Below are 14,831 nucleotides of genomic sequence, written 5' to 3'. Positions count from 1 at the left end.
TCCGGTCCAGTAGCTTTAGTGATAGCAGCAGGTTTTTGCTTCACTCCCCTCCCTTGAACTCACACACGCACAGACCAGTTTGTACATCATTATCCTGTTCGAACCCAGTTAAGGTCATGGTCAGAGGAGAGGGGCAACAAGAATGGATGAGGATCCTGATTGCAGGTTTGGAATCGGGCTTAAAGTTTAAGATTGCCACGACATATCATGTATTTTGCCAAGGTATCTGAGCATGTCAAGCTATCTAATACGAACTGTCAAGGATGTCTGTGCCAGTAAATCAGCTCACTGACTCATCTCTCCCCCTCTTCTGTCAGACAATTTATTTAAAGAAGCAATCTGTCATGTTTCATCAAATTTACTGACCATTGCTGGAAAAAAACTCGAATCAAAGAAGCCTTAAATTATGTAAGTTCAAGAGTTTAAACAGAAGACAGTTCGCTAAGGCTACAATATCGGCCTCGCATTCGTACAACTTCTGCCAGGCAAAAATGTTGTAAGAGAGAAAGAAAAACATCCTTGCTTTGGCACTAATGCTACGCACCTGTGACTTTTATGATTCTAAAGGGCTGAAACTGTCCTCACTGCTTACGGCTTAAAGAAAGCCAAAACCACAAAAAAAAACAACAACAAAAAAAACAGTTCAGGGTTTCCAATCTTTGGTGAACATTTATTAAAAGAGGTTTCTTGTGGATTCTCAGCCATATAGGTTATGCTAATCTTAATAGCTTCAGTAGAGGCCAAGAGGCTTTTTTGGTTTTTGAAGATGCCTCACCTCTCATCCAAGAGGTTTCTTCAGTTCTGACTGATTCCCAGAAACACAAAAGTAGTTCAAAAGGTTCTCTGCCTCACCAGAAAACATCACAGGAGAAAGATTATTGTTGCATCGCCTCCATTAACTTCAATTAATTTGGTCCATGGATGTTCTGGCTCCACTATTGCTTTGCTTTTCTGAACAACATGCATGACTTCATCATCCCTCTGAAAATGGTGATCACATAAGTGGGATTTCAGTTTGGGAAACAGAAGTCAGATGGTGGATGTTGGGTGAGGAAGGTCCACTACTGGACAATTCAAAGCCACATTTGGCTGCTTCTGCCAGCTGTGCTGTGTGGATGGACGTACAGTTCTGTAGCAACAGCACACCAGCTTGAAGCTTTCCTCTCTCTTTTTTTTTAAACATCTGAGTTGTAGCAGATGATATAGGACTTTATAGTATATAGTTAGGCCCCAAAATGGAAGAAAGCCTCCCATGTTTGCAAGTGGGGCTGAAAAATTTTGAATTACCCTCAACTCACTTGGCTAATGACCCACTGATGCCGAAGTTAATGGTGGTGAAACTTTCTTAGCAGTTCACCTGCATCTAAAAGATAAGGGACACTTCTATAAGGTAAAGCAATGTTCACGTTTTGGACAGAAAAAGACAGATGGTTTGAGGGAGCAGTGAAGAAAGCCATCTATGTTCTACTGGAACATCCACCTATGGCACCACTAATGAGGTTCTTATAATGCAGTCTTGAGATCTCTCCCCAGAAAGTCTCAACACCATTGACATATTGAGCTAACATTGACCTAGGTCATTAATAAGTCACTATTCATCTGGGACTCCCTATCAAACAGTGAGAACTAAAAACGCCTCTTGGATGAGAGCTGTACTGCCTTTAGGAACTACAGCAGAGAAGTTCAGTTGCTGTCTTCTGAAGCTCTCAGGATTATCCAAACTGCTGTTTGATCTTTCACAAATCCTCCAAATCATTCCTCTCAGTTCTTGCCTCTGAGCAGACATGAAAGCATATGATATCCTTGGTACTGGATTCTGAATGTATCTCTGGACTTGTTTTCATGGAACAAGGAAATCTCTGCCATTTATAGCTGAGTCCAAACACACAGACGATGTTGTTCCCACAAAAAACAGAGCGCGTCTATATTAAAAAAAGATCAGTGGACTGTCATTGTGCTCGGCTTCCTGAGACGTGTGTCATTTCCTGGCCGGCATCAGCTGTGGCAGCTTTTCCCATGGTGGAAAGGACAGCGTCTCCCAATCTGCAGATTGTCTCTAATTGTTGCCCTGTCATGTCTTCTGTCTCTGTGTTTTTTTCATTATATGTCCATCTGAAAGTGTTCACTGAGGACAGACAGTGAGCTCATATAAATGACATTACTGATCTTTTACCTTCTAAGTTTGTTTTTTTCTGCGTAAAACTCTGTACCACACCCTGTTTCTGAAAGACTCCCAGGACAAAAGACATCATTGATCTACAGACACACTGTATGTTCTTGGCTGAGGATGCCTGAGGAGTGCCTTGTGCTCAGTTTCTCATGCTGTCCTGGTTTTCCCTGCTTTGGAAACCATTAAATGCTCTGTTTTATAACACCACCTACCCTGCAGCACTCGGAGATCCTTTATTTGTGTACGCTTTTACTTGTCGAGATGCCAGTGCAGTTTTGCGATTACACTTGTGCCCGTGTTCCAGCCTTGTGAACTACTTCGGATCCTTTGTTTCTAATTTATTTTCTCGTAACTCCATTTTATGGCATTTGTTCTCCTTTTTATTACCCATCCACTAATGGTACAACAGAACAAGGAGGATTATTGGAAGTGATGGTGTTCTACAAACCTACAACGGTGGTACAGCTTAAGAATCAGCTTGTCAAAGTCTATTTTCTCCCCCCAGAGCAGAAAACCCATGAAATTAACATATTTGGTCCTGACTAAACAATCTGCTTCATTCTTCTAGTTGCTCTCACGCTCTCTCTGTCTATCCTTCGTTTCTGTCCAGACTCGCAATCTATCTTCATACTTATTATTTTCTCCATCATGATGGATATTTGAGAAAATGAAGCATGGGAAGTCTGGCATTCATTCATGTGACAGCTTTTCCACCAAAGCATTTCCCTTCTGCTCCTGCAATGATCACATCTTGCTTCTATCCTGCATTCACTGTTTTTTGGGCACTTGGTGGCAACAAAACAAGCTATGAATACAGTAATGACAGATTATCATCTTATATGGTGTATGTTGCAGTGAAGGTGAGTCCACAGTGAGTAAAAATGTGATGGGGATGAAAAAAATGTTGAGAAACTGCTTGAAGTTCAGAGGGCTAATAAATATAGCAGACTACAGCAGCTTTACAATTGCTTCTGTTCTTTACTGTGATCATCTCTGTAAAATTAGATGCTATAGGTCTCAGTTATCATCCTTTTTTGTGCATCAGAAGTAGAAAATTTGAGGTTAAAACAAAACTCAGAAAATGATAGTGATTCTGCTCCAATAACTGAGTATCCACTAAAACACAGAGCAGCCACGCCATGATGTTGACATGACTATGGCCACCATTTATCCATTAGCAACCTATCTAATCATGACAGCTGCATCAGGTCTCAGCCAATCCAGACAGCTGCACAGGATCAGTCTGAGTCATTCAGAGAAGGACTCATCATCGTGACTGTCCTCAGGGGAAATTTAAAGGAGGAGCTAGACTTAAACTTAGAGAAAATAAAGGGATAAACAATCTGTGGGGACTCATTTCGGTTCCCACTGTGTTCACAAACAATAGGGGGAACATTTAGTCGCATTAAGTCTATTAAAGCTTGGAAAATTTTCAGTGTAAATGTGCACGCAATGAGTCAGAGACAACAAGTGATATATAAACTGGAAGAAATTTATAATGCCCGGATTCTCGGAAAGTTGAACCTTATCTCTCACTAACAAATGAGAAATGTTATTTCCAGCAGACCTGTTCATACCACTTGTAATTCCTAACTTATTTTCATAGACAAAACAAAAACCGTGCCAAGGAATCTTCCCTTTCTTGGCACCGTCATTAACACTTTGTCAGTGGACGATACAAATCCCATCCTTCACATCTGGATGCCGCTGAGCAGCAGCGAAGGAGAGGAAGGGAGGAAAGAGGTCTGCTGAACCCGTCACTGGATTTTTTTGTGACCTTGGGATGTGGAATGTGGAACTTCCTCACTCTGTTTCTCTATGACTCCTTGTGGGGTTTCCTGTATCCATAGCGAGCGTGCAACTCAAAGGTCAGACCTACTGTAAAGCCGGTCTACTAAACTCTCAGGGCTCGCCAAAATACAGTCGCCTGACATTCCTGTGTTCACCTTTGTATTTTCTAAAGAATATCTCCCTCAGGAGCTGTTCTTACTGGTAGGCAGGGGAGTTTTATAAGAGTCAATTTCAGTCCTTGACTTAACCACATCACACAGCTGAGACGTTTATAGTTCCTATGAACACCCTTTACAAGATAAGAGATACAAAGTAAACTGACGAGTTTATCGTCTTCAGGGTTCATCTTTGAAATGTCTAAAAAAGTAGCAGAACTTTAAACTGTAAAATATGACACTGTGTAGATTTTCATTTTTGTTCATATAAACTGGATGAATTATGTTCCAGCAGCTTTTCTGGTGATAAATGAAGCACAACATTCACCGGCTGCGGGAGGGTAGCTGTGGTGAATGTGGGCAGAGAAACGTCATCCATTTAGGGTTAAGTTTAGGCAATAAAAACACTTGGTTAAGCGAAGGAAGGATTGTGGTTTTTGGTTAAATGTGAATAATATATCACTGATTACTTGGTGTTTTTGCTCCTGATACTTTTTATTCAATGTTGACTGAGTTTTTTTTACTGCAATATAAAGTCCTGCACCTTTATGGAAACAGCACAACAATGGCTACAAGTAGAGGGAACTCAAACATGTCTTTCGTGCAGTATAACAACGTTGAACTGATTTACATTGTAAACGAAGAAAAAAACGAAGGATAATTTCTCTGATTATTTATTTTGCAAAAATGTAAAAATGAATCAGTGTTTATAAAATGCGCCTCAAGGTGGTATAATAAAATGGTGTGGTATAAACCCCCCATACACTTGCCAGTAGTTATACCAAAGTCCACATTTGTGATGCATCTTCAGTTACCAACAATCAAGATTTTTTTTCAGCCTTTTGTCTTACAAACTTTTTGGAAGTTGAGCAAACTCCAAATGCTTGACTAGATATATCTCTTCTTAACCAACAGGTCCTTATTTTATCCACACTGCAGTTAATATAGTTTAGTACGTAGCTGTGATTTTGGAGGCATTTATAGTCATTTCCTGTACAAATCTATGAGACCTAACATTACCCAGAAACCACTTCACTACATCCCTATTTCAAGCATGTTGTATTCCTGAAAAGAAGAACCGGCAGAACAGATGAAACCGTGTTTATTGAACTCCTAAACACATGTGGCCAGTTGTTGAAAGTTGCCAATCTGACTCTAGAAGTTACAAAACTTCAAGGATGTGGAGTTCAGTGATCTGAAAGCTGCTGCACGTGTCTGGAACACGGTGCGATAGTGAAACCGTGCCTTTCATCATGCACAACTCCAGTTACTCACTATAAGCTTGTTATCTCAATGTGTTTAGTCTATGTCTGTATCTCTGATTTCAAACCTTTTCACACTCGCTTTTCTCTGTCATTCATTCATCTAATGACTCTCCCACACACCAGACGCTCCTTCCACTCTGACCCCCTCTTTAATAAGGGCTAATGGTGTGAATTTCATGACTTAAACCGTGTGGAAGTGTGATAAGTGTTTCAGACTAATGACTTTCAGCAGCACAGTCTTCCATATGGCTGAATGTTCATGGAACACGTTCACATTAGAGGTGTCGAGACGTCATTATCTGTATCGGCATCTGTTCAACCAACACGATTATCTGTCCCTGAATCTGTATTTGGGTAGAAGGCCAGATGTTTGAAATGCATATGGTTGTGCTTACAGGTGTTTCACATGCCTGCCTCTACTTACAGTGGACTTGCACAATTTGCAGATGATATCATCTGATTGTAAATTGCTCCCAGGTAGTACTGGACCTATCTAGTACAAGGTAGTTTTTATTAGGTTTGTCGATTGAAATCGCTTGTTGCTGTCGCTTGAACTTGTTTCTATCTGCTTAACTGTGTGAAAACCCAAATTCACTGCAGCCAACAGTCACTGTACAAAAATTCAGGGACTTTTCAACTCAACTGCAGGTCATGTTTCCACATAGCAGACATCAATCTTTTCATTTTTTGTAAAATAAATGAAAAATCCTTGCATTTCCTTCCATCTTTTCATGATTTATGGCATTACTGTGTATACAACAGATGTGTTTGAGTTCTCTGTACTTCTACTACAATTGTGCTGTGTCCATAGAGGTGCAGGACTCTATATTGCACTAAGACATGAATCCACAGTGAGTAAAAATGTGACAGAAGCAAAAAAATAAAGTCCAGAAACTGCTTGAGATTCAGCTGGTTAAATAACCATTAAAGCTGCTGTCCGGAGTTTGAATCGCAGCGTCTCCCAGAACACTGGTGGTCCCACCCTCCCTCCCTCTGATTTCGCCCCTTTATTTGTGCATGCGCGCAGTACTTGAGAGGAGTGCCCGGAGTGCTGCAGCATCTCGCCTGTTTTGCTGTTTTCCCCTCTTCTACATTTAGTACATTTAGTAAATAATAAAGGAATTACGTTAGAATGCTGTATTGAGTCTAACTTGTCCTAATACCAAAATAACATGAATCTGCTAGGACGAACGAGTAAAGTTTCAATATGTGATTACACTCGTGTATCCCTCTCAATGACGTTGTTTATCAAACTTAGTGCATTTACGCGTGTATATGTGTTACATTGTTTATTTATTTCTATCTAGAGTTCAGAATTGCATGACTCCTCTGACGAAGAGTGTGTCCCAGACGTCCCAACATCTTCCTCCAGAGGTCGGGGATCTAAACGAAGCCGTCAGGCGGGCTATGGAGGCCGTGGTCGGGGAGCGACGCGAGCACCCCGAGCCAAAAAACGTCCTGCAGTCTCTTGGCCTGACAAGCTGTGGGATTGGTAACTTTTCTGGAAGTTGCTGAGCCCTGATGCTCTCTCCTCCACAACTAAAACAAATGTGCGCGCGGTTGCGTAGTGCGTAGCTCGCCCACCTCTGCATGGGCTTGCTTGCTGTGCGCGTAACCGTTGATTGACAGCATGACAAAGCTGAAGCTCGAACTTGATTGGTCGGCAGCAACCGGCAGCAAACATGGGGGTCTATGAGAGGAAGGCGGAGCTCAGGAATAAATTTTCATATCGCGTTATTCTAACTTTATATTATAGTATCGAACTAGACTAACACATTTAAGCTTTGTTAAAAAATGATACATAGATTGAAAACAAACGGAAACTCCGGACAGCAGCTTTAAGCATTGAGTGGGATGCTAGTGGACGCTCTGAAATTTCCATGAAACCTTTGGTTGGTGCATAAAGATTTCAATCTTAAACAGATGAATACTGACTAAAATACAGTGTAAAACCTTTTTTGTTTTATGTTTTTCAAAAGAGGAAATTAACACATACATCCATGATGTACAGATTTGTCGATTGAGGGTTTTGAAAGAAATCCAGCTGCCACACCAAACTTTTACCATCTAGCTCCTCATATTCGGCTCCATTTCTAATTCACATTGCATTGTTGTGATCCATTAATTACCCACAGGAGGGCTTATAGGTCGTGATCACACGTGTCGCTCCCATGGGTTGGTAACAGAAACAACTCATTAACAAGGTGCAAGATTCATTACATCCTCCTGACTGCTGGGCATCTGAGCCACTCTGCAGTAAATAAAAGTAGAATGGATGGCTTGCTTATATTTAAAGGGTAAAGCAATATTTTACCACCATAAGCTGATTCTAAGGAAACTCCACAGCCAACGATGTACACGCTCATTTCTCAATAAGTGCATACTAAACCCAAAGCCCATTTATTTGCTGCTCAAGATGTCGAATAGGATCACAAGTATGTAATGTGAGAGGATGAGATATGTACACCTGCATGTGAGCTGGTTTGAAAGAACTTATGCACCTTCAGCAACCAATTTATTCAAAGCTGATTAACATCTGGAGGAGCATCATGTGTGATCATGGTCTTTTTTGGTTTGGCACATTGAAAACCAAGTGGTAAAGCTGGTTAACACAGAAATGTAGGAAGGAAAAGAAAGAAATGAAGAAAGAGGGGGGTTTGCGGAGCTGTTTGGAAGAGTGGTCACAGCGAGAAACTTACCCTGGCGCCCTTCTCTGGGAAACATTGACAGCCTCCGCTACAGTCTCGTCCTCCACAGGGGCCACTGTGCTTCTTCCCACCCTGTCAGACACAAAACAGACAACATGAGGGTCAGATCTGGGCTGTAAGGGGTCAGAGACAGATATCCAGGGTTGTACGTTCACATTTGCATACCCTCAGCCCTGATGTGTGTCTGTATAGCATTGCTTGGGTTCCTCTGGGCATTACATGGGACCCAGTGTGGGGTAAAACGTTATGTGCTGTAGGTGTGACCGGCTGTGTTTGGTTACTCTGCGGTTTGTGAGTGCACTTGTTGTTTATGCCAGCAGCAGTACTGCATTCGGGCGGATGATTGTTGCACTGCTCTTTGTGCAGCTGTGTACATTAAGTGCGGTGTTGCTGAAAGGATGTTTGGGAGGCGGTTCGAATGAGTCATGACGGAAGGGCCGTATGTCCATGACGAGCGGCCGGACCCAGCCACCAACAAGGACAATTTGTCTTTAGATGTCTGCATACCAACCAAACCACCCACCATCACAGAGTCGATCTGTGCGAGACGTGACACAAGCAGACAGACACAGCCTGTGGAGTCAGTGTGGACAAGGCATGATCAAAGAAGGCGCTCACACAAATGGGGTTTCCCAGCCCACAGGTCAGAAGTGTCAAGACCCTAAAGCTAACGGAGGGCGGTGGAGGCATTAACAAAGCCAGAATGGAAGTTTTCATGCGGTGTTTCACATAAAAAAATCCAATTCACAATCCTAGTGCCTTTCGTTTCTGTGCCATGACCACATATCTTACCTCACAGAAACAGAAGCACAACTATCTGAATCCTTGACAAATCTATAAACACAACAGAACCTGCTGTGAACCGCACCCTCAATGCTGCAAAACACAAGAACATTAGCTCAAGTTCACAGGTAGAATTAATGCACGACTGACCAAATGCTCCTTTAATAGATTTGTGGGTTAATTTTTGTCTAATTAAGCCCTCCGGCACTGTTTCCATTTAAACACATGACTGGAAACAAAGCTTTAAAGTTCTAAATATTCCATTGAACTTTTCCCTGTAGTGCCTGAGAGTGAATGATAATCAAAAACACACACAGCCTGCATCAACTCCAAGTTTCCAGAGTTTAGGGAATGAGTTGAAAAAAGGGGTTTTTAATTAGCATGTTTGAGTAAATCTTTGACTCTCCACATTACAGAAAGGCTCCATGTAGCTGGTTTATCTAATGACGTCCCTCCCTCCTACGTCTGCCTACATCCTCCACCTACACACCCATACCATAGCCTGCAAACGCCTCAACACCATCCCCCTATTCCTTGTCAAAAAAAGCCCTAAAAGACCACTTTATGCCCACAGTAGCAACAAAGCAGCAGATAAAGAATCAGAAAAATTCACTGTCTTTGCTTTGACAGCAGATCCCAACGTCCTCGTTCACAAAGGCCACATTGAGACCCTCCTCACGCACAAAGACCTCCTTATGCTATGGAGACTTTGTCCTTTAATGATCCCCTATCTCCAACAAAAAGACCCTCTTCCTCTCTCTTATGGAATGCACAAGGCGGCATTTCTGCATTGGCTATCAGTGGATGTGAGGAGTCCCATTCAAAACACCATTTGATCTCGACATGCTGTGATGGGTTTCATTTAGCCAGCACGCTATGGTGGCAGACTGTCCAAAAAAACAACATTCTTCACTCAAACTCCAAATTTAAACTCCTTATGCGACACACAGAAAACCCAAAATCAAGCCGGGGGAACACCTTCACAGCTATTTTAACTTCTCTCAAGCGGAGGAGTTGAAAAAGCGAAGGCCACTCTTATTCCAGCGAGGATGTAGCAGAGTCACGGCATGACCTTTCTCCACATCGAGGTGGAAGTCCAACGCAGACAATAGACTGCGTCATCTCCGCACAGACACACAAAGGAATGGCTCCCATAAAAGCAATTACACATCACCGAGCAATGCACCATCAATTTACTTTACAGTTTAGGAGCTCAAAATAGCTGATGGCGGCTTCAGGAGAGGACAATAGGATTGTGCTACGGTATCCTGTTTTCTTCACCCACAATCACAATAACCTACCACTGGTTAAAAATCACCTTTTCCACATCTCCACCGCACCTTGGAAACAAGTCTGATGATCGCGTGTGGAAGCATTTATTTGCATTACGACCGAACGATTTGGGGAAAATATCTAATTGTGCTATTTCTAACAGATATTGCAATTGCGATTTGATTTTTGCTATTTTGAAAGTTGTGCGTTGGTTAAATATTCACCATGTAATAGATTTAAAACATGTGACTGGAGCATTGCAACATCAAGAGCACGACTGTCACACAAAGAGCAATTCATGAATTAGTAAAATCTATGACACTGCAGTTTAAATTCTGGGTCAGAGACGCTCTATAATGTAGCTAATAAATGGCATCCTTTGTGATTCGCCAACTGCATTGTTTTATAATTCCGTTTTAATAAGCTGAGCTCTAACCTGCATCATTTCAAAAAAGCTGCAAACAGTGCAACAATAATGCATCATATCGTGGAAAACAATTAAATGTTTCTGAGATAATTGAAGTTCAAAAACATCCATCTGTCCATCCGTGCTTTGACACTTGTTCAGTGCATTTGGCCTAAACCAATAGCAATATACTGTTGGCTTCTAGTTCATTTCCAGTTTGTGTTCGTACTGACGATTATGAATTTAACTCGCGGTGATGAGTCCACATGACTTCTTGAGTTCTGTACTTGATTGGATCATTTTATTATCCTCAATCATCAGATCCACATGAGGAAAGCAAATACTGGACAGCAGCACGCCACTAATTCTATGTATTCCTTCACTCTTACTCTTTTTGCTGGCAAGTTGTTAATATTCTGGTTATGTTGCAATTAATCGGAGGATGTTTCTGCAGAAAACATGATGTGGAACCTGCAGAAGGAGCATCAGGGCGGGTTTTGACCTCATGTTAAGGTGGCACAGTGAAAAAGAAGTTCAAAGGACAACTAAAAGATCTGAAGTTCAATAGGTGCTCACAGAATCTGTTGAGGAAGCAATCAACACGACTAATGACGACATAAGAAGACAGAAGAAGAAAGCATAAAGAGGGATTTTTAACCATCTCCCACATCAGATACATAGACTAGAATGAGACAAACATGTCATAAGACCGACTTAAATCCAGACCACCTTGCACCACAGTGTGGGGTCCTTCAGAAGAACTTCATAAATCCGGCACCTGCATAACACAGAAACAGAACCACTTCCCAGTCTCAACACAGGAGAACTGAAAGCTTTACCAGACGAAGCAAAAAGGCTGTTTTTATATAAAGAACACATGAAAAATTTCCCTATTCAATAAAGATAAAAATATAAAAAACTTACTCCCTGGTCTTTGTTAGGAGAGCTGTCAAACAACGACGAGTATGAAGTGAAACAAAGACCATAAACCTGGGCAGTTCCTGGGATCCTGTCTGCTTTAATTAATCATCCGTGGCTTCTCGTTTACAGTACGACTCTGCAGCCATGATCATCTTTTACGTCTCGTGAACCGCCTTCAGCAATCTGCTTCACCTCAAAACTGAAAGCACGTGCTCAGACATAAACACTATTTCTGTCATGAAAACATATTAAAATAAATTAGTTGGCAAATATACATCAACCTGTGCATTTGTCTCTCAGATCACACAGAGCAAAAATTAATAGGCTCAAATAACAACAGGCTGCTTTCCACTTAGAGCCAACATGGGGTCTGACAGTCGAAGCAAAGCTTATGTCTCCATTTGTCAGGGTTCATTAGTTTTGAATTGTTCCATTTATTCACCACAATCAGCAACAAAAGGAGTATTAATGTGAAAAGCATTTAAGACATGTTCATCTGGAGGAAATCAATCATTTCCGCTAATGAAAGACAGAACATTTGGGGAAATACGCTTGTTTGCTGTCTCATGGAACGACCCCGCTCTGCAAAAAGATTTATTAGAATAAGTAAATAACTTGGATCAGTCTGTAAAAATAAAGCCAATGAGGTCATATTTACATGGTAGATGTCTGTCACTGATACGTGTTTCTGACCCTGTGTGTATGTATGTGTAGGGGCGTCTACTGTATAAGCAGAACTTTTCACATGTAAAGTTTCTCTACTTTCCATCCCTGAAGCTTTGACAACTTAAACACTGACAAAGTGCTGTGAGATAAACCAGAGTTTTAGTTCCTCGAAGCATACAAGGTGCTCAGATGAACGTCTTTCTTAATGAGAAATGTTGTTTTTGTGGCCTCCCTGTTCTTTATGGCTGCACCGGTGCCTCTCTCCGACTCCTTCAATGTACTGTACAGCTAATGAAACAAAACCAGCTGGGTCAACATAACACTTTCTCACGCTCACTTTTTCTCCACTTCCCCTTATGGTGATAGATACACCAAGTACATTGATGTCATTAATGCTTTCAGGAAAAAGTCAGGCAGTATTTCTGTGAATACTCTGGATATCAATTCCATTTTTTTTATTGGAAACAGGTGCTGCACTGTGCGGTTATTATCTAATAATGCACGCTGTAGTGTTCCAATGTTGGACGATAACGGACAAACTGGGCATATTTTCTTCAATGAGCGTATGATTATCTGTGTTTACACATTTTTTTCAAGTTAAGAGCATATTAACAAAGCAAAGAAAGAAGCTACACTAACTGGTTAAGAGCTAATATGTGTAACTTATTTGTTTCTTAGCATGTATACTGCAAGGAATTACAATGACAGCAAACAGCTTTGGTCACTATTATGGAGCAGATATTACAGAGAATAAAGATATTTAGACATCGTTGTTACGTATATAATTTAATGGGACAACTGGGAGTGAATGAATCAGTGTTTCTCTTCCTGTTGCCTTACAGATTTCTTAATTAACAGCGAGTCATTTCTTTCATCTCCTTTGTGTGTGTTCACTACAGAAGCCTCTAATCTACTGTCTCATTGTCTACATCCATGTCGCCTCATAAAACATATGTAGTAGAGACTTTGAAGTGTGTAAGTTCATTGAGAAAAACAAGAAACAGAGTTTAAGTCCTTGTATTTGTTCACACGCTCAGCAGATTCTGATAGAACATGAAGTTGAATATGGATTCCGCTGCAAGGAAGAGTCTAAATTCTACATTGTACATGCCTGAAACACGTCTTTAGCTACATAGAGGATCTATACAATCACCACAGCACCCAAGATTAGTGTCACCAATTCAGGATCTGACTAAATGTGAAATATGTTCACAATTTTCAGTTCTGTTCCTAAGTTATGATGCTGGAAAAGCCTGATGTAGAGGATTATGACTTAACAGTGAAGCTGGCCTTTGACCTTGAACGATTCAACATTGTTTTATCCGATAAAGCATTTGCGTGAAATTTTGCCATAACTAGCAAATTTATTCTTAAGTTATGACCACAGGTGCAATCATTTCATCCTTGAGTTTAAGTGACTGTTTGTGACAAATTTGAAGGAATTCCCTCAAGCCATTCATGACATACTGAGATCCCAAAGAGACATTTTAAAAAGCCAACTGTCCAAAAGTCATTATTCCATGTAGAGCTTGCTACAATGATAAACTACCGCCATCGTGCAGCATACTCAGACACCAGGATGTCTGGTTTGTGGGGATTTTCTGCGGTAAGCCTGAATCACCCTGTGGTCTTGGTTCTTCCATGTGCTGTATACATTAGGTTTACCACAGACACAACCACTTCCTAGCACTTGCTGTCAACGCTAAATGCAGCCAAGATCAACAAAGAAGCTCAGGCCGGAGGACAGGATGATGACAAGACAAAAACAGAAGAAACACAGAGACAAAACAAACTGAGGGCGAATTACAAATAAATATGGAGGGAAAAAATGGCGGATTTTGAGCGGGAGGTAGAGCTAGGGCAACGTCTTATGACTTCAGGCTGCAGTTTGCCTCCAAAAACATGAAGATCATGAGAAGACTTGTGGTGTATTTCAGGGAAATCGTGAGCGCACATAATCGTGACTGACGAAATTAGACAAAATTAACACATGATCTGGTTGACAAATGGGACAAAACAGGAGAAACTGAATTTGTAAAGAAATGCATGGAATCTAAAAAATGCATCATGAAGGTGGAGAAGACATAAAACACACACACAGACAGGCACGAAAAGAAAGAGAGAAATGTGAGTCCATCGTATGCACATTCCACAGCTAATCTTAGCATATCACGCAGTAAAACGCGAAACCTTATTACCAAATGTAAAATGTAATTTAGAAACATAAACAGACAGAAGGACGAAAAGAAGTAGGATGCACTTCATTTTAAACTTACTGTTTCTGCCAAAAGATCTTCCACACTTAAACATTTAAACATTCAGACTTTGACTCGAGTAGAGTGGATGATGATGGAAATGACTAAGTGCCTCTTTGAGCTGCTTTCTCAGTTTACACACATTAAACAAAACGCCGAAGCCTAAACGGTGTTTGTGTGAGATCCTGAGGTATCAGACGAACACAGATCACAGACGGTTGCAGCTCAGATGAGCGTTTGATCTGACATTAGTGGTGACATGGTCCGTTCGCTTCACTGACTATGAGGAAGACGACACATTAAAACTGAAGACAGAGGTGTAAAATACGGCTGCGGAGATAATGAAGATTCTTCAGGCCGCGAGAGTCAAAAGAAACTAAATCCCACTACAAGGCGCACTGAGTGGTTGATCTGTGGGCTGTTTGGCTGAAGCTGCTGT

General features: G+C 41.2%; 1 protein-coding gene across 1 annotated transcript in view; it reads right to left on the bottom strand.

The window, feature by feature from the left end:
• LOC110952330 (collagen alpha-2(IV) chain) overlaps nucleotides 1-14,831 on the bottom strand; it is a 72,240-nt gene that overhangs the window by 41,599 nt on the left and 15,810 nt on the right. The window contains 1 exon segment of the mRNA XM_051959453.1: nucleotides 8,081-8,161. Within this exon segment, the coding sequence (XP_051815413.1) occupies nucleotides 8,081-8,161 (81 nt within the window).

Source organism: Acanthochromis polyacanthus, chromosome 14, assembly GCF_021347895.1.
Source record: "Acanthochromis polyacanthus isolate Apoly-LR-REF ecotype Palm Island chromosome 14, KAUST_Apoly_ChrSc, whole genome shotgun sequence".
Lineage (NCBI taxonomy): Eukaryota > Metazoa > Chordata > Actinopteri > Pomacentridae > Acanthochromis > Acanthochromis polyacanthus.
Note: the sequence above shows the minus strand (reverse complement) of the source record. Positions and strands in the feature narration are given on the sequence as shown.